Raw genomic sequence first — 26,012 nt, forward strand, 5'->3', positions numbered from 1 at the left:
GGGGCACTGGGAGGAAGAGAGCTTCTTAAGGGTCCATCGTGAGCTTGGTGAGAACTCTGCAACAGAACTCTGCTTTGCCTTTTGAAAGCCTGGCTTTGGTCAGAAAAAAAAAAAAAGCCTGATTCTTTGATATAAATTTAAACATTGCTTTCTACATCGCCTTAAAGGCACTTAAATTACTCACAATAGAAACAGAATGCCCTCCTCACCCCAGCCTGGAGGGCTCTTTTTGTCTGTGTTTACTTAGCAAATGATCATAAAAATTTGATTTGTTTCATGTCGCTCTGCCCACTATATGTTTGGATTAGTAAGTGTGGAGGACAAGAAGATGAACTGTCATTTTATATCTAATCAACATGCCCCAACACCTCAGATGCTGATTTGTTTTAATTAAATGTATTTATTTTACATTATGAATGCAGTTTCCCCTCCCTCCGTGCTCCCATTTCCCTCCCTCCACCTTCCCTCTGTGCATCCCCACAATCCACTCCTCCTCCATTTCTGTTTAGGAAAGGGCGGGCCTCCCATGGATATCAACAAAGCATGGCCTATCAAGTTGCAGTAAGTCTAAGCACTTCCCCATGTGTTAAGGCTGGGCAAGACAACCCAGTATGAGGAGTAGTGTCCCAGATGCCAGCAAAAGAGTTAGAGGCAGCTTCTGCTCTCACTTTTAGGAGTCCCACAAGAGGACCAAGTCACAGAACTGGCACATATATGTTGAGGGCCCAGATCAGTCCCATGCAGGCTCCCTAGCTGTCAGTTCAGCCTCTGTGAGCTCCTATGAACCCAGGTTAGTTGATTCTGTGAGTTTTCTTGTGATGTCTTTGACCCCTCTGACTCCTACAATCCTTCCTCCCTCTCCTCATCAGGACTTCCCAAGCTCAGCCTAGTGTTCTTTTTGTTCCCAGGGAAGCATCCTTTTTGGTCACCCAGGGATCATTTGCTTGCACACCGTCAAAAAAAAAAAAAAAAAAAAAAAAAAAAAAAAAAAAAAAAAGGCAGGGATAAGTCTTACCTACAGGATGTTCATATGGCTGAGAGTGGAAGAAGAACCATGAGGGCTGTGGGGAAGGGTGAAAAGAACTACGAAGGGACAGGTGTCTAGTTTGCATGTAGAGAAAGCCATTTTGTGATGCCAACAGAGTCCTTCTTCAGGTCGTTAATGTCCGCCTCACTCAGCACCACACTGCTATTTCTCAAATACACCGTACACTTCGCCATCAGTGTAGGCCGTTACCCTCTGCCATGTCTTGTCGTGGACAGCTTTCTTCTCTGTGAAAGGAATCCCTGACCACTGCACCCAGAAGACGTCACTTCCTCTCCATTCGTGTGAAGCGGAGGTGTCAGTCACAGTGAAGAAACTTGTGGTAGGAAACCTGAACCGTGCGTTTAAGCACTCCCTCTTGGTCTGAATTGTGTAATTACAGAGACTTCTTACAGCTTTCTGCCCCCCTCATTTAAAAGGAGAAAGCAGGACCTGTGCTATATCCTAAGCTTGTCACTGGGGTGAAATGTTTGCGAAGTAGCTTGTGTATTTCATAATGCGCTTGATGATTTCCTACTAAATTCAGCTATCATGACTTTCATTGGCTTGTTTATAATATTTTATGTTTATTTGCTTATTAACTGAATCCAATTGAACACATATTTGCTTTTATGATAACAAAATCCATACATGTTTATGACAGAAAATCTAAATAAAGAAGAAAAATGAAAACCATGTGTAAGTCATGATAAATAACTAAACCAAGAAGTTGTGATGTTAACAAACAAATGAATTTCACATTTTATGTATATAGGTGCAGGGTACCTGAGTGCCATCCCCCTGCACCCGCACCCCCAGTGGCCCCTGGCTTGCCCAGTTCATCCTCTCATAACCTTCAGCAGCAAGGCTAAGGGGTCAAGGTCAAATTCTTCATGTGGCACTGAACTGGAGAGACTTGTCACCTTAAGTCCCCTTTCTCCTGAGGGTCCTGGGGATACCCACTTAGTGGCTTATTTAGGAAGTGTGACTGATTCCCCACACACACACCCAAAAGTCCCCTCCACCCAGTGGGAGGGGAGAGAGCAATGTCCCAAACAGAACAGGTTATGGGTCACAGAAGTTTCTCAGCCAGGAACACTTTGGTCCAGAGCCCCCAGAATGGAAGCTGTTCAGGATGGCCTCTGGCAGCCAGGATTCCAGGGTGTCCAAGGCTGCTAGAGAACCCCTAACTCAAATAACAACAGCAAAACATTGCATCCCACCCAGAGAGTTTTCTATCTGACCATATTTTTTACATAATATATCCTATGTCTGTTGAATAGCTGTGTGTGTGTGTGTGTGTGTGTGTGTGTGTGTGTGTGTGTGTGAATTTGACACAAGCCTAGACACACCTGGGAAGAGGGAATGTCAAATGAAGAGTTGCCCCCATCAGGTTGTTTTGTGGGAATGTCTGTGGGGGCATTTTCTACATTGCTAATTGATGTAGGAGGACCCATCCTGCTATGAGAACCATCTCTAGGCAAGGGGCCCTGGACTTTGTAAGAAAGATAGATGAGCAAGCTAATAAATGGCGTTCCTCCATGGTCTCTGCTTGAGCTACCGCCTCCAGGTTCCTGCCTTGGCTTCCTTGCGTAATGGACTCTAACCTGTAAGCTAAATAAATCATTTCCTCCCCAAATTGTTTTTGTGGTCAGTGTTTTATCACAGCACCAAAGAATGAGACTAGAACACTGTGTTATTCTTATTCCTTCCCTCCGTCTCCACTTCAGGGGCCGGTACCTGTTTTGACTTCGTTTAAGTCCACATACAGCACTGTGTCTTGAGTGAAATACGTGTTCATTATATGGTATTTCTCAGAATGACTCGGTGTTCGATTATTTTACTCTAGTGTCAAGTGAACTACAGCTTGTGTCTTTGAATTCTAATATTGCTTTTCCAAAGACTATATGGTTCATTTAAATTTTATTTTAATGTGAAATAAGGAAAACACTAAAAGTTGTCATTTTACTAAAACTGTGTGTTCAAGGATAAAGTCGACTCTTGAGTGCTTCCTGCCGAACTGAGGTCACTGCATACAACGGGGACTTAATTTTCCTTGTCCTTTCTTCCTAGTTTGTTGCCCAGCCCAACTGCCAGCAGCTGCTCGCATCCCGCTGGTATGATGAGTTCCCCGGCTGGAGGAGAAGACACTGGGCGGTGAAGATGGTGACGTGTTTCATTATAGGACTGCTTTTCCCCGTCTTCTCCGTGTGCTACCTGATAGCTCCCAAAAGCCCACTGGGACTGTTCATCCGAAAGCCATTCATCAAGTTTATCTGCCACACGGCCTCCTATCTGACCTTTTTGTTCCTGCTGCTGCTAGCCTCTCAGCACATCGACAGGTCAGACTTGAACAGACAAGGTCCACCACCAACCATCGTGGAGTGGATGATATTACCGTGGGTCCTGGGTAAATGTGTTACCTTAGAAAATATAATACCAAACGTGTTTCTGCCATGGAGTTCTGTTGCCTAGAAAGAGCATTCGCTAATGTTTGGGGCCGAGGGGGATGACACATGGGTTCTGGCTGTGGTCGCGCTAACCCTCAAAACCAAACAGATGTCTTGCCACCTGTGGTGGGCCGAAGGCGGCCCGGGAAAGGCAATCTCAGGTTATAAGATTACAGGTGTTGATGACTCCATGTCCCACAAATGACTCAGAGTTTGTGCCTTGCTTGCCTTTTGAATCTTTTTGGTGAGTGTCATTGGCCACACATAATCTCTTGTTGTTCTCCTGTACTGGCATCTTAAGCCAGGGCCTCTACAGGGGTAAGCAAATGGGCTGCCACTGACTGAGCTGCATCCCCAGCCCCAATTTCCTTGTATTCCTTCCACAAGATGAGTATGTGCCTCTCTAAAGCACTGATTTTATTTATTAATATATACACATATATTACATAATACATGACATTTTTAAAACTTTAACTACTTTTTTATCTTTGAAAATTCTGTAGTTAGAAAATTAGGATATTAAACAACAGAAAATTTTCAACCTCCATGTTACCAAAGATAGATAATTATTTTAGAACTGCTACAAATCAGAGTAGAAACCTCATTTATTAATATTAGAAATTGTGTTTTCCTTCCATTCTTCCTGTTACTGTAGCCATGCTTAGAATTTGCATTTTAATTATTCTTTTCTATATCCTACTGTGGTTTATGGAGAAATCACATTCCTCTACTTACCTCTTTGCTTGAGATCCCTGTAGTACCAAACCCAGCTCCTTAGGAAACATGACATACTTCACAATTCACGGATCTCAGGAGACCTGCTTGGGTTAACTTCAAAACTGTGAGGAGATTCAAGTGAGGAACCAGTAGGGAAAAAGAAGACTCGCCTTCAGTCCTAAAACTTCCCACCAGCCTCAATAGTAGCTAAGAAAAAAGTACATTGACCTGAGACTGGCTGTTTTACATTTTACTACTTTTTTATAAATACCATCCCAAGTGAACCGTAGAGTCATTTTTAACTAATCTGATGTGAGTACACTATGTGCTTATTTAGGTTAAAAGTAAAGTTTAGATCTGTAAATCTTCAAAAAATCATTACAGCATTAGAGTTGATAGTAAGATGAAATTATTGCTCTCCACCAAATTGTCTCACATAAGGGACATATTTTACATTAATTTTCTTCCTAAAAACTTTCTAGAATAATTCTTACCAAAACACTTAAGAGGTCCTATCTAAGTATTCATAACTCACATTGCATATCTAGAAATCCTGACATCCTAAGTGGATTGTACACCTTTTTTAGGAAAATGTTACAAATGCTGTGTCGTAAGCCTATGTAGTATTTCTAGTCTTTGTGCAGCCAGTGAGTGTACATTGAATACCTTCAAAGAGTCAAAGGGTGCGCGCTAAAGGCACTTGGCCAGAAGCAGGTTAAATTTCACTGGAAGGAATGAGTAATGAATTAATGAGCAGAACTGCAAAAAATGGTAAATATTGTAAAAAATAGAAACATATAACTTTGAATAACATTTGTGGTTAAAACTGCATTTCACTGCCTGCTATATGGTAAATTAGTAGCAGAATATCCCTTGACATGTGGATGAAACAATGATATCTGAGCCACAGTTCAGACATAATTCCAGCAGTCTGAGGTATCTGCTAGAGGCAGCCTTTTCAGGATGATGTGACTACAGGGGGCTAATTGATCTGGGAGCTTTTAGAGTGAAAAGATATTTCCTAGAATTAAAAAACATGTGTGAATGATTATCTCACTTCAGGCATAGGGCATGTGATAAATGGCATTTATGTATTGAGTAGATGTCTCAACATAGTTATACTGTTGAATCTTGAGAGACAAGCAGGGCGGTGGAAGCACACGCCTTTAATCCCAGCACTTGGGAGGAAGAGGCAAGTGAATCTCTGTGAGTTCGAGGCCAGCCTGGGCTACAGAGTGAGTTCCAGGACAGGCTCCAAAGCTACACAGGCTACACAGAGAAACCCTGTCTCGAAAAGCAAAAAAAAAAAAAAAAAAAAAAAAAGGAAGAAAAGAAAAAGAAAAAAGGTTCATGAGAGCCACACTGTTAAGACTGAGTCTGAAGTACTCTAGAGGATCCAGATTTATAAGGGCTATGAGCTGTGACTGGGATACTGTGGAGAGGCTGCCGCTATGGAACTTAAAACATAAGCAGTCACAAACCCTCAGGGATTGCAGTGCCTTCACCAATAAAGGGAAAGGATTTTCATTGGATGATATTTAACTTGCCTTTGAATCTACTGAGCTGCCCTGATTAGGGAGAGAGAATTACTGTTCTCACAAAGGGGCAGGAGACAGCATTGGCGTCAAGTGTTTAGACCCTTCTACAAACCTGTGATGTAGATTAAAAGGGTGTGGTCCGATTTGATGGCTGTATCAGTGAATCATCTATATTTTCTTGCCCAAGGCTGATAGCGGATGAAGTAGGACATCTTTAGTTCCATTTCCTTACCCAAACATTTCCTAGTTCATGCACTGTAAGGTTCTAGATTTATAATAATAAGGTGGAATGACTTGAGGCTAGAGAGATGGCTTAGTGGTTAAGAGCACTGGCTACTCCTGCCGAGGACCAGTTCCAGTTACCAGCATCACCATGGCAGCACAACCATCTGTAACTCCAGTTCCACCATCTTCTGGCCTCTGAAGGCACTACATGCATATGGTGCACATATATACATGCAGGCAAATACTTAATACATATAAAATAAAATTAAGGAAAAGGAAAAAATTCAGACCTTCCAAAAGCCAGTTTGAGCTTTTCCTCAAGATCCATTATAACAGGTAAATATATGCCATGCTTTTTTATAGTGCATAAAAATAAATATATATATACATGTACATATACATATATACACTTATATAATCAACTTAGCTAAAAATTGTGACAATTTTTGTCATAAAAATTTACAATAACATTTTGTTAAAAAGTAGCTCTTCAGTAAAAGTTGTCATATATGAAATAATGCTTTGCTCCTGAGAGGAAGTAAAACGGCTGTGCAGTGATTGGCATTAAGTCATGCCTATGAATAGGCCCCAGTCAAACAGCATGTAAATCTATGCACTGTGAGCATGATGAGAAGGGTGAACTGAGGAGATGATGGAGCAGAGAGAGGAATCTCAGCTCTGTTAAAAATAGAGCCTGTTGAATTGCGAGCCACAAAGCAAGACGTGCTCATAATATCCACGTTGCCCAGCTTGCCTGCATCACAGGCTTTTTTAGCATTTTTTCTTTAGTCGCATTGGTTTCTCATTTCCACCATTTGCTGTATAATGTATAGCTTAAAGTGTTGATATTAACAAGTCTGAAAATTTTCAACTGAGTCTGCCAAATAGGCAATGTGGAATTAATAATGTTCATCTTATCATCTTAACACTCATAGGAACCAACAATCTACCTTATTGAGACCATTTTCAATATATATAATAAAATATATATATATATATATATATAACTTATATATGTATATAATTTTTATTCTTGTGACCATTTTCATTTTCCATCTTTTGGTGCTAGGGAGGGAACCCAGAGTCTCTTTCAGACTAAGCATGTGCTCTACCACTGAGCCATACCTCAACAACCCATTTTTTCAGATAGTCACTAAGATCATATGTCTTCAATGACTCATGATTTCAGCCTTACTTCTAAAGCACCTAGGACCTCAAACAGCTCCAAGCAGTGTTACAATTATAAAAAACTAACCTTTAGCTTTCTTCCTCTCCCCCCACGCCCCAGCACAATGCTCAAGTAAGTTCAATACACTAGCTGCAGTCCTTGACAGATCCAAACCCAGTGGCAGAACAGCCATTTGATATTTTAAAGGACTATTGTAATTTTTTTTAAAAAAGACAACCATTACAGTATGACACATTTCCCCCTCATCTTCCTGTGTATCTGTATTTATGGGCTGTTTTAAAAGCTATTTTTATATAGTTTTTAAATATATATATTTGTATATAGTTATGCACAGTAAACTATCAAGACATACAGTATTTAGGAATATTCAAATTGTTGTCTGTGCACTGACTCACTCACAGTAACTGAATTCTTTACTGGGGGAAAAAATGAACTCTGTCAGGCTGTGTCAGTGTAGGTCCAATTGAACACTCAAAGACAAATCTACAGGCCTCCTGAGAATGTTGGTGTCTAGTGTAGATGGGAAGAGGGGAGCATATGGGAAAAGCGAGCTGTACACCAAAACATGAAAAGGTCAGAGAGTTGGATGGGTGCTTGAATTAGTTTTCCTTAGTTTGAAATTACCACAGTAGCTATTGTTGCCTAACAGTATTAGAAGCTAGAGGCTGAACAATGCAAATGCCTGTTCTCCTGTGGCTGTCACGGTAACTCTGCTCCATCTTGCTGCAGTGAATGCTGGGAATATCTCATTTCACAGAAAGGAGACAGGCTTTGAGAAGCTAGAGTCCTTGTCCAAATTCAAGGGGCCAGCTGGTGCATGTTAGTACAACAAATCCCAGAGCTTCCAAGCAAGAGCCTTGGCCCTCTAGGAGACACTGAGCCAGGAATGGGAGGCACAGGATTACAGGGAGCAAGAGCTTCTAGAACACCAAGCCTCCTCACAGACACACTGTTTCCTGCATCTCCTCCACCTTGACAGCGGTTCAGTGTGACTGAGCAGTGTATGCCATTCATTAGAGGTGTAACGCATTCCAGGATGCACTTTGGTTGTGACAATGTCCAATATCACATTTGTACACAATAAATCCTTTGTACCACCCCACCACAATGCTGCTGCACCCCCTCCCCGCCACCCTTCCCACTGGTCTAGAACAGTCTATGTGGCTCTCTAGTGCTGGAATAAGCAATGTCTTGGAGGCATGAAGGAAGGGAGGGATGGAGGAGGGGTGTAAGAGAAGAAAGGAAGGAGAAAGAGCGGTTGAAGAGAGAAAAGAAAATGAGAACAAGGAGAGGAGGAAGAGCAGGAAGGGAGGGAGGAAGGGAGGGAGGGACACATTTCCTTTCTAGTTTCAAAGAATCACTTTCTGGGACATAAAGTTGAGTTCCCTTGATTCTGAGAACATTATTAATATTTAAACGTCTGTTGAGAGCGATGCATTTGTAAAAGGTGTTTCGGTCAACTGTTTTTAAAAGTACTGAGAATGTATCTTCAGTGGAACATGGTAACCTTCATAGTAAAAAACTGAATTAGCTCATTTAAACACTGCGTTGTGCGACTTCTACTAGTCATTGAAAGGGTGCCTGCAGCAAAGAAGCATTTGTCTTCCCATCAATCTCACTATTCTGTTATAATTTTCATGGAAGTGTTTAAATTAAAGATCCTATAAAAATTCTACTACATTACTCAAACTTCATAACTGATTACTAACTAGTTATACTTAGGTATGAACATTCTAACTTCTGACAGGGCATTCCTTTAATCTAACCTGAAGACACAGCCTTCCTTCATTTTGTCTTCCTACTCTGTTTCCCTAAAATAGTGATGTCAGAACCACAGTGACTTAGGGTTTTCAAATGTCTTCAAATGCAGGATAATTATTGCCATTTGCATCACGTCAGCCATTCTCGCTGGTCTGCTGACTACAGTCAGAACCCCTGGGGATTATTTTGAGAAAATTGAGATTTTGAGTTATCATCTTGCTTAGTTGATTCAGACATCACAGAGGTACTTAAACACACTCAAGACTGAGAAACAATTACAAAGAAAATTTTCATATAGATTCAGTTCTCATATGACAGTTATGAGAAACTCTATTCTTTAGACTCCAGATGCAAATTAGTTTTACTTTTTCCAGCCATTCTATTCAAACCCCCTCTAAATTAGAGAGCTTTTCTCTATTTTTGAATGAGATGGCTCTTAGATATTGATTTCCTGAAACCTTGAGTTATTATAATGTAAGAGCAGCTTATTGGATTGTAACATTTTGAACTAATTCTTTGAGAAATCCATACAGTGTATTTTCATCATATTCATCCCACTCCTCTCACAACTCACCCCCATCTTCCCCCAGATCCATCCCCACCTCTCCCCACAACTTTGTGTCTTCTTTTTTTAAATAACTCTTCAAGTCCTATTTGTGTTGGCCATGTACTCCTGGCATGAGTCCATCCACTGGAGGGTGATTGACACTCCCTCCCCCCAGAATCCATCAAGTATGCATAGATCCTTAGTTAGGGCATTAAGCCACCAAATATCCATAGATCCTCAGTTATGAGATCAAGCCATCAACTATCCTTAGATCCCTAGTTTAGGGGACAGGGCCTCTTTCTTTTTTCTCCTCCATGCTAGAAAGTTGATGGGCTTGATCGTGTGCAGGTCTTGTGCGGTCAGCACAGCTGCCATGAGTTCCTGAGCACAGAGGTCCTGTCAGGTCCAGACAACACTGTTTTCTCTGCTTATTATGATCTTTCCTCTCCCTCTTCCTCTGTGGTCCGAGCCTTAGGAGGGGTGGAGGTAGAGATGTCCCATTTGTGGCAGACAGCTCCACTGCCATTCTCTGCTCTTTGGCTTGTTGTGGAGTGGCCCTTAAATCCAATCGGCAAAGGACTGGTCTATTTTAAAAACTTTAAACTTATAACCACTTTACAGACTTTCTCTTCTCAATGACAGACTGGTTATGTCTTGAAGGACCTGGATGTGTTCATCTACACATGACTCATGCTTCAACTCGAACCCCAGGGTACACAGATCTCTACTCTCTCCATTCCCATTGTCTTAGGGAAGACAGATGATAGCAGAAGCTAAGTCTTCATTAACAAACTGCTGCACCAGCCACACCTCTTCCTGAGTGTCCTGCTATGAATCACTGGGGACCTGTGCTGGGCACGAAAGTGCTGACCATCTAGGGAAGGACTGTGCTCTCTAGATGGCCCTGCTGTGCCTGCACACTGCAAGGTTCTCAGGATCGGGTTCAGCTCTGTATGACGTCTTGCAGACCCTCAGTCCCCGCATCCTGCTGTCAGTCTGTATGGTCTTCTGTGGCCCCTAAAGTCTCTCGAGTTTGGCAAGAAGAGTCACACTCAGCTTTTCCCTGCATCGTGCAGGACTTAACAAGAGGACTGCCAGCCCAGACACATGGACCAGTAAGAGTTCAGGCTGCCATCAGCTGTGCCACTGACAGCCTGCATCGTTTTCCCTTTTCCATGATGAACTGGACCAAGGGAGAGACACACCAGTTAACTGTCAAGAAGATGCCCCAGCAGTGAGTGTGGGATACTAGTTTCTCTTTGCTGTATAATCCTCAGGCTTGGGGGATTTTCTTGGATCCCCTCTCTTGAACTAAGGAAGTATGAAAGGATAACCACCCTTGTGTCTCTCTGGCATTTATTCCCTTGTTGAACAAAAACTGCCCTGTCAGTACAGTGTGTGGCTTTCTTCCCACCCCCTTTCCAGTGTTTTCTCTTTGTGGACTATGGCAATGGAGGGGGCAAGTGTGGGGTAGCAGAAAGTGTCCTAGAATCTTTCAGTAACCTACCAAAAGGAGGTTATCTGTAGTGCATACATCTGCAAGCTGCCTTCAGGAAGCGCGTTCTGTAGGCTTTGGTCTTCCACTTGGTTGAGGTTTTAAATATATGCTGAGACCCTAGGAGCTGCCCTTAGTTCAGTGTCTCTTGGAGGTCCAGTATCATGTCAATCCCCATTACATAAAATAACTTTGAGTAATACAATTATTTTTGACAGAGACGGACATCTGAGCCCAGAGACACATTCTAGTCCCTGATTTGAAAAGCAAAGGAAAATTCCACTAGTGAAGAATTCTTTGTGTTCTTTTTATCTTTGTTGATTTGATGTCTCACCAGGGGACTCTGTCTTCAATAAAGGGGCCGCAGAAGACAGAGTCCAGCAACTCTGGACCTTGAGCAACAGGCCCTTGGGGTTACTTTGGTGAAAAGGTATCTCACTCTTTGTTCAGGGTTGTTGTTTTTTAACTGTGTGTATACCTACAGCAAGAGAGGGCAAGGCCAAAGATCCCCTCCCCTTCCCTTCCCTTCCCTCCCCTCCCCACCCCTCCCAGTGACACAGTTACATCCCAGAGTTTATAATCTGGACTGTTGAATGGGAAATCCAAGACTACCTGTTCCCTGGAATCCTCACAGCCATGTTCAGGTCAGAGCTCTCAAGTGTCCCCAGTGAAAAATGCCACAGGATAGCTTTAAAAAACAAACAAATAAACAAAAACATCCAGGGCAAGCCTCCAAAGCATTTTGAAAGGAAAGGAAGTTCTGTCTTGGGCTCATTCTCTGATTCTCTTCCTCTCCTGGGTCCATACTCTTGACTTCAAGGCCTGTAATAAGGATTCTAGCACAGCTCTGAGAAATCATGTCATCTGTTTATAAACAGAGAGCGAGATGTTGAAATGTTCCATTCTGGGGCCAGGACAAACACACTGTGACAGAAGTCCCCTGAAGCTTTGTTCTCTCCCGCTCTGTCTTCAGTTTCCCTGAATAGTCAGCTCGCTGGATGCATCTCAGTTTGTACTAGCACCCTCTCATTTTTCTAATAGCTTGTTTATTCAGAAATGTGGTGACTCTTGCCAGAAGAGATAAAACTTGGCATTTCACTAGCATGATTTCAGCAGCCTAAAAACCAACAGCCATCAGGCAGGTATGAGGACATTGTGAAGTGATGCTCTGACCTGGTGCTAGACTAAAGAAAAGATTCATGGGCTGAAGAGATACTCCAGAGAACACAGGTTCGGTTCCCAAAACCCACATGGTGGCACACAACCATCTGTAACTCCAGTTCCAGGGGACCTGATGCCTTCTTCTGGCCTCTGTGGGGACTGCGCTCCCATACTGCTCCTATATACATACAGACAGTTAAAACATGCATACAAATAAAAAAAATGAATATGTCTTTTAAAAATAAGTCTTTTTAAAGTATTTCAGCTCATTAACTAACAAGTGCTCACTAATAATGTTATCTGTAACTGAAGTTAAGTTATAGTGCTGGTGCAAGTTCCTAAACACTGCTGCTGTTAGAGTTACCAGTTCTATCTGGATCTTTTTTCCCCTCTCTTTTGTACGAAGTGAGGTAAGAGGCTGGGTGGTCAGGAAGGTCATGTGAAATCCATCTCCATGGACTCCACAGAAGCCTTTCAGGTCTCAGAACTGTTAGTCTTAGGAAACCTTGGTATCACCCAGTGCTAACTTCCAATTGAAGTTTCACTTCCTTGGACCCTAAAGAAGTCCCAAGCTAAAGTATTACCGTGTAGTGAGTTTGCACCTTCTTCTCTCAGACCTTGTCAAGGGCTTTTTCATCCCTCCAGTGCATCGGTGTTCTGATTGCTTTGCAGGTACTCTAAGCTCTGTAACATTTGATAATACATATAAATTTGAGATGACTGAATCAGAAGTACATGAAGAGAGGATGAACTAGTGTTGCTCTCTAGAGAGATACATAGACTGGGTTTCCATACCTTGCCAAAATTGTTTCTGAGGATGCACAGTGAAAGGCATTCTAGATTCTAGGTTGGAAGTTCGACCTCCCTAAGTCTAGAGCATTCTTCTGCCAGAGCATTCTTCACATTTGGCAGGAAGCTATCTGTTCATCCTTTACCAGTCAAATATCTGATTCATACAATCGGGGCAGGTTGCTCAAGTCCTTGTCTACTTGTAGATGACAGATCTTAATCTCATGTCAGATATTTTAATAGTCAAACATTGCTTGGAAATCTTTCACAATTGTGGTAGAATCTTGTAATCAAAAGCCATATAATCCCAACCCTTTCTCCAGTTGTGACAAGTGATGCGTTGGCTATTGCTATAAAGCTGATTCTTACAGTGCAGCCTGGCACCACCCTCATCTGACTGGCATAGTCTAGTTTCCATCTCTCTGTGTGTTCTACTGAAGGCTAACGGGAAACATACCTGCCAGTCAATGCTTTCATATGCACATCTTCTGATCTCCGGGGATGGACAAAATTTTATATAAAGAAATAAATAATGGCTATTAAAAGATCTGCCTGGTAAGAAATTGTCCTGGACACTGCATTTGGAGATTCAGACCCTAGTGTCCTCATTAATTAGTAGCCCAGCAGTAGTCACACTGCCTCTTTGTGATGTAGTTTTCCATGTTAGCTGTGGTGATGGACAGGATCCCAAGAACCTGCCCAGAGTATCAGGAAGAAATACCTTCAGTGTGCAAGAGGAAAGTGTCATCATGTGTGCCAAGTTTTTTTCCTCATTATATGAGAAAAATTCTAAGTTTCTCACCAGCTCTGAAATCCAGTGTATGAACTGCATCTTTTTCAGTTCTGTGTTTCTGTTTTCTTCAAAGGTGTCAGCAATGGTCCCAACCCTACCTGACAGCTCAAGAGATCTATCTATTCATAAAGAAGGTCTCAGAGGGTAATCTAGTTAGGATGTCATGCTGACACTGGGGGCAGAAAGACCCTGTTGTTCTAATCCAGAGTCACAATGGGGCCTCTGCATGAGCCCTCGGGATGGAGAGGTCTGTGATGATGTCCTTTGTGCTACGGCATTCAGACTTTGCAGGTCATAGATGGGGTGATTTCCTGTTCTCCACCCAGTGATATCATTCACTACACTGGGTGTTCTTATAAACCTGATGCCCAAGACTATGTCTTGCCTCTTCCTCAGGTTAAGCATTTTGCTCCTTATATGAGAGATGACTGGACCAGGTCTGTGTCTTTCCCACACAAGTAACCATCACGTGTTCTGGCTCCAAGTATAATCTCCCTCTTGAACATGAGTGGGAGAATTGGAGAACACACACGGGTGTCAGTTCCTACTTTCTACCTTATTTCTGAGGCAGGGTCTCTCTTATTGTTTGTTGCCATGGGGCTTCATACTCCAGAAAAGCTGACCTGTGATCTTCTGAGGACTCGATCTCTGACTCTCATCTTGCCATGGGGTCCCTGGAATTACAGACCCAATCTACCACTGCGAAGTATTTACTCCTCTTCATTTCTTACATTTCTTGAGAAGATGTGACAAGTTATGGTATTTATAGTTAATCTGACTTTTTCTTGCATTTAGTAAAAACCAATTATAATCTTTTCAAATTCCTGTGTTCTCAGCAGCTATCAAACTTGGTATTTTACATGTGGCATTTCTGTCTATCATTATTATTCAGGAGTCTCATTTATTTTGATGAATGTAGTTATAATAAATGAATTTATCTCTTTAAAATTTCATAGTGCAAGATCATTTGAAAGCTCTCATTAGGTTCTAAAAATAGTTATTAATTATTTTAACAAGATTATGGAGATAAAATAATGACCTATATAAATACTTTATAAATACTCCGGAGAATTACATAATGCAATATTTTCTGCTAGAAAAGGGAAGATAATTCATACTGGTACTGAAGTTATTGCTTAGTATGGTATGCCTATGGTGCTTAGTAAATTGACATGAATGATGTAGGCATCCCTTCTCTGAGATTGAAAGTAGACCTCTGAAAGCACCAGTTGCCAGAAGAATCAAAGTAAGATACCTTGATCATTTTACTAAAGTAAAGCATTTGTTGTGTTTTTCCAGATAAACTATTTTCCATCAACTTTTAAAGTGATTTGACTTTGGAGAAAAATATAGTCCAAACCATGCTTACAAGAACATTCTATGACATTCCCATGAAAAAAATGTAGTTACAGAGAAATTAAAAACCTACACTTTTCAAAAGACTATTATTATTACTTCTTTTACCTTATGGATGAGCATTTTGTGTGCATGTGTTTAAGTGCACCATGTGCCTGCAATTCCCTCAGAGGCAAGAAGGGGGCAGTGGATTCCCTGAGAACTGGAGAAACATATTTGCAAGATTTTACAGGTGTAGCTTCTGATTGCCTGGAGACACAGCCTCACAGCAAACCCCTTAATCCTCTGGATCTTACAATCTTTCTATGCATCTTTTGTGATGTTCCCTGATGTGTCGGGTGTTTTCTAGATGTATTTTTTGGAATTGGGCTCCACAACTCTGAGTTTTGATTGTGGCTTTCTGTAATGGCTTCACTTGTTTCAAAGAGAAGTTTCTTTGATGAGGGCTGAGGGCTAAAATTATCTGTGGGTAAAAGGACAAATGAGCTAAACAATGATGGCACCAATTTTTATACTAAAGTAGACAGAGAAAGGCCCGTGTGGCCCTACACAAATAATTACAGTCACCTAAGGAATGCTGGGAAAGGGAGAAATAGTCTTTCCCAAGGAAGTGCACACCTATTGGTTGTCCAATACCAAATAGTTAGCCCTGAAAACACATGGACAAGTAACATTATATAGGTTGAGCAGGTTATATTTAGGAATATATATATATATATATATATATATATATAATATATATATATATATATATATATATACACATGTACATATATTCATGTAACAATAATTAATGAATTAAGAGGTTGTGAATTTGAAAGAGCAAAGAGGGATATATGGGAAGGTCTGGGTAGAGAAAAGGGAAGGGAGAAATTGCGAATTATATATTTTCATCTTAAACAGAAAAGAAAAAACATGGAGAAAAAAATGGTTGTTGTGAGCCCCCAGGTGGATCCTCTTGCAAAAGCAGTAAGTGCTCTTAACGGCTGGTCTATCTCTACAGCCCCAAACATCACACTTTTAAAATGTAATGTATCAAATGAACAAATTAAATGGTGAGCTAAAAAAATCTTCAAGAGTTAGCTTAGTGTCCTCAGTCTTAAAAGTTGTTCGAGACCCACTATTATCTATAAAAGAGTTACTGGGTCTAACATAATCGCACCGTCTCTCATGGCTTCAATACCTGTGGTAACTCCAGGGCCTATCTCCTTTGTTAGTGATTTGATTGAAAGCCACACTTACAGTGAACATCTTTGTAATTGCAGGTTTTATATGGGGAGAAATTAAACAGATGTGGGACGGTGGACTTCAGGATTACATCCACGACTGGTGGAACCTGATGGACTTTGTGATGAACTCCCTGTACCTGGCGACGATCTCCTTGAAGATCGTCGCGTTTGTGAAGGTAAATGCTCCTTATGTTGCTGATAATGCGCCCACCTAATCCTTAAAGATGCATCTTCAGTTGCTATTGGTTTTAATAAGAGACCCTTTTATGTGGTGTCTACTAGTTGTTATTTTATTTATAGGGCCGAGGTTCAGAAACAATGCATGTCCTCTAATTGCTGTTATAGGCACTTCTAAGCTGCCACCGTCATCACCTTTCTGCAAACGGAGATGGCTGCCTCAAATGAAATAGCCCTTCTAACTCCAGTCCTTTCTCATTCCAACAAAATTCTACTTCAAACACCACTTAAAACTTGCCAACCCAAATCTATTTTTACAAGCTATAACAAGTAGACAAATTTTCATTGGCAAATCAGAATATTTGAAAGCATTGATAGGATTATTTCAACTTGAACTAATAGCTTGATGTGGTTGGAGCAAATTAGAAATTCTCTGTCCTTGTACCATCCATCACGACCCTGTCGGTCTGAAATCAGCTGCAGGATTTGTCCTTCCCAGCTACATAATTTACATACAGCATTAGTTCTGCCGTGACAACGGAGGTCATGTTTGTGCTTTGAGGGACCTGGTTCTGACTCAAGTATTGTATTTTCCCTTTTGCTGCTTTCATTTTGTCTCTTCCTTTTTGCCACCTTTAAAATATAATTTGTTACAAAATGATTAGTGAATTGGTTTTTTGGGGGAAAGAATCTGATTGGTGCCACATGAATAATGCATGCAATTTATGATCCAAACTAAAAAAAATACACACATGAAAGTTCTTACTTAATATAGTTCTAAACAATGCTCTAATTCTCTGTGAACACTCATGTATTATAGGAACAAAATTGCCCAAATTTGGGAACCTTACCGCTAGATCTTGGTCAATTAAAATGTTGCCAATATTCACCAAAATGCCAAAGAAACACAATTTCTATCAGTTTTATGGAAAGCAAACTCCCTTGAGAATAGGAACATAATTTTCTAATTTTCCCTCTGTGCATTAATGGCAATGACCTCAAACAGTGGTTAGGACAGCAAATGACAGTCACTTACTGTAAGGTGAGGTGACTTATGGTGCAGGTGACTGTCAGTCTGCCCTTAGTAGTGCGGTCCTCTGTGGTTCAGGTCCTGAGATGGACCTGCAGAGTCAGTTCGGGTCCACCCGGTACTGACACATGTAGTTGGTCCCATTATCTCACAAAATCCCAGGGTTATGTGACTCTAGTTGTACTCTGACATGTCCACACTTCTAGGTACATAAAAATCACCAGGAAAGCTTTGAGGCCTCTTCGCTATGCCAGGATTTTAAGTTGGTTCTGTCATGGGAGGATCTGAATTTGTATTTGAAGAGGTTAAATTAAGCCTGGCATCTTGTTGTTACTGCTTCAGATTTTTTTTTTTTTAATCTTTGTTGGCATCACATTTGTACATGCTTATGGGATGTGGTATAATATTTTAACACATGTCTAGACTATGTACTGACCAGATCAGGGTAATTACTGCCTATATCTCTTTATTATTTCTTTGTGTTTAGAGCCTTCAAAGACTTCTCTTCAGGTTCTTCTATGTATATAAATTATGTGTGTATGCAATGTTTGTATATATATGTGTGTGTGTTTGTCATTAAAAACTACAATAACACTCATATGATTTATATAACAACTTTAAATAAAAAGTATATATGGTTAAAACTAAAGAGATAAATATCTCATATCTTGCTTTTGGTATTACAGTAGTTCTAAGAGTTAAGCCTTTCAGTACAGGATTAGAAAAGAAATTTTTTTTTCATTATTAATCTCCACCAGCTCCTCTTCTATCTTTTCTTAATTTTAATTTTTTTTTTAGAATTTCATACATGCTTACTGCATTTACATCATGCCCACCCTGTCTCTCTCCCCCTTCCAACTCCTTCTGTGTCCCCTACCCAATTGCAAATTCATGATCTCTTCTTTAATTCCTGCTCTTACATATGTCAGTTACCCTCTACTGTTTTCTTGCCTCCTCTGGTCTTTGGTGTTGTTCGACCTTCAGAGTGGTGTTTAGCCTCAGCGCATAAAAGGGAATAGGGCATTGCAGACCTCTCTGTGTCTGGCTCATTGCGCTTAGCAGAAATCCATGGTTCCAGCATGTTCTGTAAATAAGATGACTCCATTTCATGGCTGATTCATATCCTGTTTTATGTGTGCTGCATTTTATTTATCTATCCGTTCTCTAATAAGTAAGGCAATGAATTGACTCTGGCATTGTCAGTCATAAACAATGCTGCCATAAGAGTACAGGTACAGATAGTGTTTCTCATTTTTATCAGCTCTTTGAGAATTTTGTGTTTTGATCCTATTCATTCCCTCCCCCAGTTCCTTCCAGCTCCACCCACTTCCTCACCAACCCAACTTTGTGTCCTCTCTTTTTCCTAATATGTGTTGCCCATATACTCTTAGGTGTATGGCCTTCCACTATAACAGGACTGATTAATCAGGGACCACAACCTAAAAGACAACTGACCATCCCTCTCCTAGCAGCTGTAAATTTCCACTATCTCCTCAGCTAGGGATGGGATTTCATACCCATCTCCCCTCTGCATGGTGGGATTTGTCTGACTTGAGTTTGTGCATGTTGTCACAAGCACTGTGAGCTCGTAAGTACAAATAGCCTGCCTTTAGAAAACACTGTTCCATTTTTGTCACCTACCACCTCTTGCTCACACAGTCTTTCTGTGCCTTCTGCCACAGCGGTCCCTGAACCTTGAGGAGGAGGAGTGTGATATAGAGCTCTCATTCAGGGTCAGGAATTCCAGTCACTCTCTATACCTTGTATCTCTGCAAAGATGAGCTTCTCTGATGAGGCCTGAGATGTACATTCATCTATGGGTGTAACAATAGGTTATTAGGAGTCAGATTAACAAATATACTGCTTTGATATTTGTGGGAGTCCACAGAGGTTTCCTAGTGAGTTCTGAGTTTGCTTTACCCAGCAGGGCTGTATAAGGGGATGGATTGACCCTATGCCTGGTTACCAGGCATTTGGAAAGGTCTGCACTTGGGCTGTGTGGTATGCTTTGATCTAGCAAGGGGGAGGTCCTTTGCCTCACCCTCTGGCATTGTTATAAAAAGCCCTTTTGAAGAGACACCAGGGCCTAGTGGATTTTGATCCAGGTCCTCCCAAAGCTATCCTGTGTTTCTGTCTGTTTCTCTCCACACTGTATTTCTATCTACAAATTCCTTATGCCTTTTTCCTCCTCATAGGAACCCTGCAAAAGGTGGGAGCTGGGGGTGGGTCTCCCACAGATGGTACCAGAACTAGGGACTTGAGTGCAGAGGAAGTTAAGGAAGGGTAGGAAAGAACCTGTGGAAGCGGTTGGATATGTCCAGTTTTGTAGTGAAAGTTAAAGGTGCTGGTATTTTATTCTTCGGGAGCTATAACTGTAAATATAAAGCAGTATAGAAATGGTTAGGCTGTAGAGAGTGTCTCTCTGTCTAGGTTTCTTTCTTTCCCCCTCTCTTAATTTCTATCTGTTAAAATTAGGAAAAAATATAAAGTATAATACAGGAACATAGTGTAGGAAAAAACTTACGGCGAAGTAGAAAAGCAACAGGACAGAGGAGCTGTGTTCTTGGCACTCTGAAGGCAGACTCCTGGAGAAGAATCGAGGTTATGCAAAAATACTATGAGGAAAATGGGCAGAAAAAGATTCCTGTGGAAGCTTTCCGCCTGTGGACAGCTTAAATCTGAGTCCTGAGCGGCAGGGGGCAAAACGTTTCCCTGAGGCAGATTTGGGTGAGATAAAACCCTCTGTTCCAGTGCCACTGGATAAAAACGCTTGCTGGTAACACCATTTGATTAGGGTTAGTTCCTTCTTGGCCATGAAGCTGAAATTAGGGAACAGAAGTCTTGGGGAAAAACTTAGCAATCTCTCGACCCTCACGGTTAGCACTGCTTGTCCTGTCTCCCCTTCAAGCCGGTCTCAGAAAAGCAGCTAAGGACTGAGCGTGCGCGCAGAGGTGCAGAGGAGGCACAGCTGCTGCGGGACACTTGGCTGGGGCCAGCTGTGGGAGAAGAGTGTGACACTTAGTGTAGGGCCTGAGCCATGATGGTGCTGCAGCACCAGGGGAGGGGACATCCTGGAGGAGGGGACAATCCGGGAAAAAGAGGGTTTATCCAGGGGGAAAAATCTGTCTGAAAAAGCTATTTCAGGTACTCTATTCACTGACACCGTGAGGAAGGGGAGCGGAGTCCCAAAGGGTTTTTTGCTGCTCTGGTTTGAATGCATGCGGATGGACATGACCCACTCCAGGGACAGTGCCAGGTGAAGAGTCTGATTAGGGAGGTGCATCTGTGCCCTAATGTGAGCTTAGAAAGTACGAAAAACCTCCTGTGGCAAAAGAACAAAAGCTTGATCTTGACAGACCCTGTGAATGAACTGGTTACAACTGGGTTTTCTCCTGAACCCAGAAAGGCAGCTTGGGAAATGTAGTTCATAACAGCATTATGATGGCATAATGAAATGCAACTTGTGAAATACAATTTGTAACAGTGTGGCAGTATAAACAGGCCGGGAGAAAAGCTCAGAAAGAGCAGGAAAATCCCCAAGGGAAATACTGCTGGTACTGCACTGCCCCCAAATTCTGCTTTTTCAGCTTCAAACTGCAGCTTTTTCAGGTGCTCTTAGAAAGCTTAGCCTATGTCCCAGGAAACCTTGCCTGTCAAGAGGCAATTAAACTGCTAGTGCCATTTGTCAACAAGCCATATTGAGAAAGCAAGGGAAAGTGTCTCGAACACCAGAAAATTGCTTCAGGTGTGGAAAAAAACTTATGGGCAAATAAGAAACCTGGGTTGTGCTTGAAATGCAAGAGAGAGACATTGGCATCATTAAAAGTGCTCATGGTAATCTTAAAAAGCAACTTCAAAACAACTAAGAAGGGGGAAAATTGCACCCTCAGTTACCAAATGAAGCTTGCTGGCTGCCTGAGTTTGGTGAGGTGTGTGGAACAAAGAAATGTCAGCTCTAATAACACCATAGCTGCTGACGTCTCTCCAGAAAAGCTGGAATGACACGGAACCCAGAGCCACACCGCTTCGGTTTCAATGCAGGTTCCTTTAAGAAAGATGGTTCCTAATAGCTGCGCAGGAAGTTTTTCTAAGAGCTTTGCAGCAGCTCAGTATGGTAATTCCACCCTGGTCCTGAGGCAAGGTTTTTAGGAAAAACTGCCATAAAGTGCTGCTGTAGCTAGGAGTGACATTTCAACAGCCCCTTGTTTGAATTGTGGCACTCCAGGAGCTGCAGTGAGTTTGTGTGAAGGGACAGCCCTGACTGGTAACCATCTACCACTGGGTGAGCTTCTGCCAGTTCCAGAATGGCTGAAAGGGCCCAGCGGGAAAGGTGAATCTGGGGGAGTGACATTGTCCCCAGTGTTGCAGCTCCCTAGCAGCAGCACTCACCAAATCCCAGGCTGGAAGGAATCGGATTCAACAACTCTAGAGCCACTGATGGATTAGGCTCTGGTGTCAGCTGTCAGGGGACCTTTAAGGATGTTATCCAAAACTGACTGTGAACTTCAGAAATGAAGCAGTTTTGAGTTCACCTGCAATTTTAACTGTGGTGATTTTCAATTCATGTACTCTGTCTTATTAGAAGAAAATGTAAATAGTTGTGTTAAGAAATTGTTTTAGATGTTTGCTAAAGTTTACAAGGTAGTCCTGTAGAGTTTCTTTTTGAATATAAGTTTGTAAAAAGAATAAATAGGTAGAGTGATATTGTGATAGTTGTAAATATGTATAATAATGTTCATACTAGAATTATGTTGATATTAATGAACCATGATTTATTGATACTAAGGGAATCTTTAAGTTTGATGCACTTTATTTGATGCAGTTTGCATCAAGAGTTTAGTGATTTCAAACAAGGGTTTGGCACAGCTAAAGCTGTTATAGACATCTTAAGACCCATTCAAAAAAAACATTCCATCTTGATCATCCTCTATTCCTTTAGTGGAGGTGTGGCAGCCTAGGGATCACTGTGGTTGTTTCAACTATTTGCAAGCTCTTAGCAGGGACCTGAGTCAAAGCTGAGTTAAGCTCTGTGCCCACTCCTGCCAGGGGCTGGTAGTCAAAGATCGGCAACTTCCTTCTTGATAGCTTCCAACCTAAGCCAGAGTATGCTTGATGGAAAGTGTATCTCCATGACAAGTAAGGAAGATTAGTAAAGAAGGATGACCTAAGAAAGACAGGCACAGCCTATCTGAGGGGCCTGAGGGACCCTTTAAAATATTAAGAGGAGGAACCTGTGGGAGCCCACAGAGGTTTCCTGGTAAGATCTGAGCTTTCTTTACCCAGGAGGGCTGCATAAGGGATGGTTTGACCCTGTGCATGGTTACCAGGTGTTTGGAAGGGTCCGCACTTGGCTTGTGCAGTATGCTTTGGTCTAGCAAAAGGGGAGGTCTTTTGCCTCATCCCTTGGCATTGTTATAAAAATCTCATTTGAAGAGACATAAGGGCCAGTGGATTTTGATCCAGGTCCTCCCAAAGCTATCCTTGTTTCCATCTGTTTCTCTCCCCACTATATTTCTATCTACAAATTCTTATGCCTTTTTCCTCCTCATAGGAACCCAGTAAAATGTGGGAGCAGGCCTCCCACAGACATTTTGACACCATTTCCTATTCTAAAACTGGCTGATCTGAATCTTTGAGGTATTCTGTTTTAGTTCAGTGAGGTTCCTTAGATATTTGTGCTGCCTAATAGATGTACTTGTTTTCATTCCCACCAGCAGTCTTAAGAGTTTCCTTTTGCATGCATATTTATCACAAATTATCTTTTGACCTATTTAATAACTATTCTGTCTTAGAGAAATGGCATCTTCTCTTCATTTTAATTTACATTCTTGTGATGTTTTGTGACACTGGACCTTGTTTCATGTACTCACCGACTGTGTTTTGTCTTCTGAGAAATGTCCATTCAGATCATTGACCCACTTTAGAAACTGAGTTACTTGGTTCTTGTTGCGGAGTTTGTTGTAGCTGAAGGAAGACACTTTGAAGACTGAATCAACAAAGAGCTCTTTAAATTCGATTACCATCAAAAACATTTCAAGTAAGATAAATAATTTTCACTCACATTATTATGATGCTACTTTTGATGCAGGTGGTTTTCACATGTAAGAATTCGAGTGTTTATTGTGTGCATTTATGTAGGTGAGTTAAGCCTTTATATGGGAGGGTATGAAAAGAGAGGGGAGAGAGAGAGGGATAGGAGAGAGAGAGCTCTATTTCCCTTTTAGGACATGTTCCCAGTGTAGACTCTTGTAGACCCATCTTCCACAGACTCTGCAATCCCCCAATGTTACCAACACCTGTTGTCCTTGGAGGAACAGTGCAGATCCAAATGACGGCACAGCCTTTGAAACCAAGACTATTCATGATGTGATTACAGCTTATGTACCACTTCCAACTTATGCTGCTTGAAACAAGCTACTTATTATCTCAAATGCCTTTTCTGATAAATAGCAATAATCATCAAACTCAATGTGAGGAGCTCACATAAAAATTAAGTATTTACTCTGACTTTGTATAATGCTCTAGTTTGGTCTCTGTTCCTATGATAAACACTACCAAAAGTGACTTGGGAAGGAAAGGGTTTATCTCCTCTCACAGCTTACAGTCCATCATGAAAGGAAGTCCAGGCAGGAACCTGGAGTCGGGAACTGAAGCAAAGAAGGAATGCTGCTTACTGACTTACTTCCAGAGCTTGTTTGGGTTGTTTTCTCACACAACCCAGGACCACCAGCACAGAGGTGGCACTGCCCACAGTGGACTGCACCACCCTATGTCCATCATTAGTCAAGACTATGCCCCCAAAGACTGGCCTAAAGGCCACTCTAATGAAGGAAATTCGTCAACTGATGCCCCTATTTGCCTGTTTGTGTTGCCTATGTCACAAGACACCCCAAGCAAAATATCTGGTACAAAACACACAGGGGTTTATTGATAACATGCAAACCCGGGCTTGGTCCGTGTCCAACACTCCGACACAGCAGGTGGAGGACAATGGCCCTGAGCGCTCAGAATGAGGGGTTTTTAAAAGGAAAAACCACAAGCAGGGTGGCACAAGCCTTTGCATCATATGATTGGGTAAGGTATGAAACCTTTGAATTTACTGTTTGGGGCTTACAGTTATCATTTTTGAGCAGGCCTGGACAATTCCCAGGCTTTGTCTTTGAGCTGCCATGGAGGCTGGCTGGCCTAGCATGTACTACTGACTGTGGGGGCTGACTCAGTGGCCCAGGGTCTGTCCTTGACTCATGCACATAGCTCTAAGTTGGTGAGGGGTCAATTGGCTAAACCTTGAGTGGCCAGAATACATGCAGAAAGGGAGCTACTGCAAGGACTGTGTCTTTTGTTCATGGCCCTCTCAGAAACTGCTTGCTCAAGTCTCAGGAAACTGAAATTGAGGTCTGATCTCTGAGAGAACACTGAGCAGCCTGTTATGGCATCTGCTTGGTCCTTTCATTTGTCAGTGTCTTTCATTTGTGTCAGGTTGACATAAACAAAGCAGCATGTACATGTAAAGTGTTACAGTGTTCATGGACAGGGCATACACATGTACAGGGCTTCACTTTTCTCTTTGAATGTGAGCTTTGATTGTGCTTCCTTGCATGCTTTGCTGGATTTTATACCTCATGGGATGGCTGTTTTTAACTTTTTCTTCTAATACACAAGAGTTTGTTGATCTCCAGAACACAATTTTAAATCATATTTTGGCTTCATTGAGACTGATTTAGTACTACTTTTCACCCCATTTCTATATGCAAAGCTTGTCTCTCAAGTTTAGCTTCAATCATTTGACAGATATGATTAAATATAACTCTTGACTGGGTAACATGTATTTTTGACAATCAAAATTAATATGAACAATTTTATACAAGCAATTGTTTTCATAGCCATGGTAGTTTTCTACATCATTTTGATAAACAGCTTTGACTGTATGACTCCATTGAATCTCCCTCTGATCAGTTAGCAGGTGGACAAAGACTGTTGCTTCTGTCTTATGAGTGATTACACACCAGAGTCAACTCCACAGATATAGTGTTTTCTGTGATATTCTTCAGTTTTTCAGCAAGGAGCTATTATAGACAATTGAATACGACTTATTTGTTCTAGAATTATGTGCTAGGGAAGAAATTCTTATGCCATTCTCTTGTCTTTTCTACTTTATTAGCACGAAGGGAAACATTTTCATCTTGTAAAATAGTCATTAAAATTAATACTTTTCCTGTAGCATCATGTGACAAATGGGCTAGTCACGTTGCATTACTGTATCAAATACCCCAGACAATCAACTTACAAAGAGAAAAGGTCTTCTTTGGTTCACAGACTGAAGGTGGTTGTCCATGGTTACTTGGTATTCTGTAATATGTTAGGAAGTACATGATGGAGCCAACTAGCCACCTATAAGTGGGACAGAGAGGAATGAGGAAGGGACCATGGTCCCCTAATCCCCTCCTAGGGCATCTCCCTAAGGTTTTCTCATCTCCCATTAGCACCAAACTGGAGGTCATAGCTTTAGCAAATGAGCCTTAGGAGGACAT

At 41.6% G+C, this 26,012-nt stretch overlaps 1 protein-coding gene across 5 annotated transcripts in view; it reads left to right on the forward strand.

Moving 5' to 3' along the window:
* The window catches only part of Trpc4 (transient receptor potential cation channel subfamily C member 4), a 176,981-nt gene that overhangs the window by 115,052 nt on the left and 35,917 nt on the right, over window positions 1–26,012 (forward strand). For 4 of the 5 annotated variants that reach the window (XM_028873358.2, XM_028873357.2, XM_028873360.2 and 1 more), the window contains 2 exons: window positions 3,098–3,434; window positions 16,311–16,450. In XM_028873358.2, coding sequence (XP_028729191.1) covers window positions 3,098–3,434; window positions 16,311–16,450 — 477 coding nt within the window. Of the gene's footprint in view, window positions 1–3,097; window positions 3,435–16,310; window positions 16,451–26,012 lie in introns of those variants that run through there. The other variant, XM_028873362.2, reaches the window with a different exon arrangement.

Source organism: Peromyscus leucopus, chromosome 6, assembly GCF_004664715.2.
Source record: "Peromyscus leucopus breed LL Stock chromosome 6, UCI_PerLeu_2.1, whole genome shotgun sequence".
Taxonomy (NCBI): domain Eukaryota; kingdom Metazoa; phylum Chordata; class Mammalia; order Rodentia; family Cricetidae; genus Peromyscus; species Peromyscus leucopus.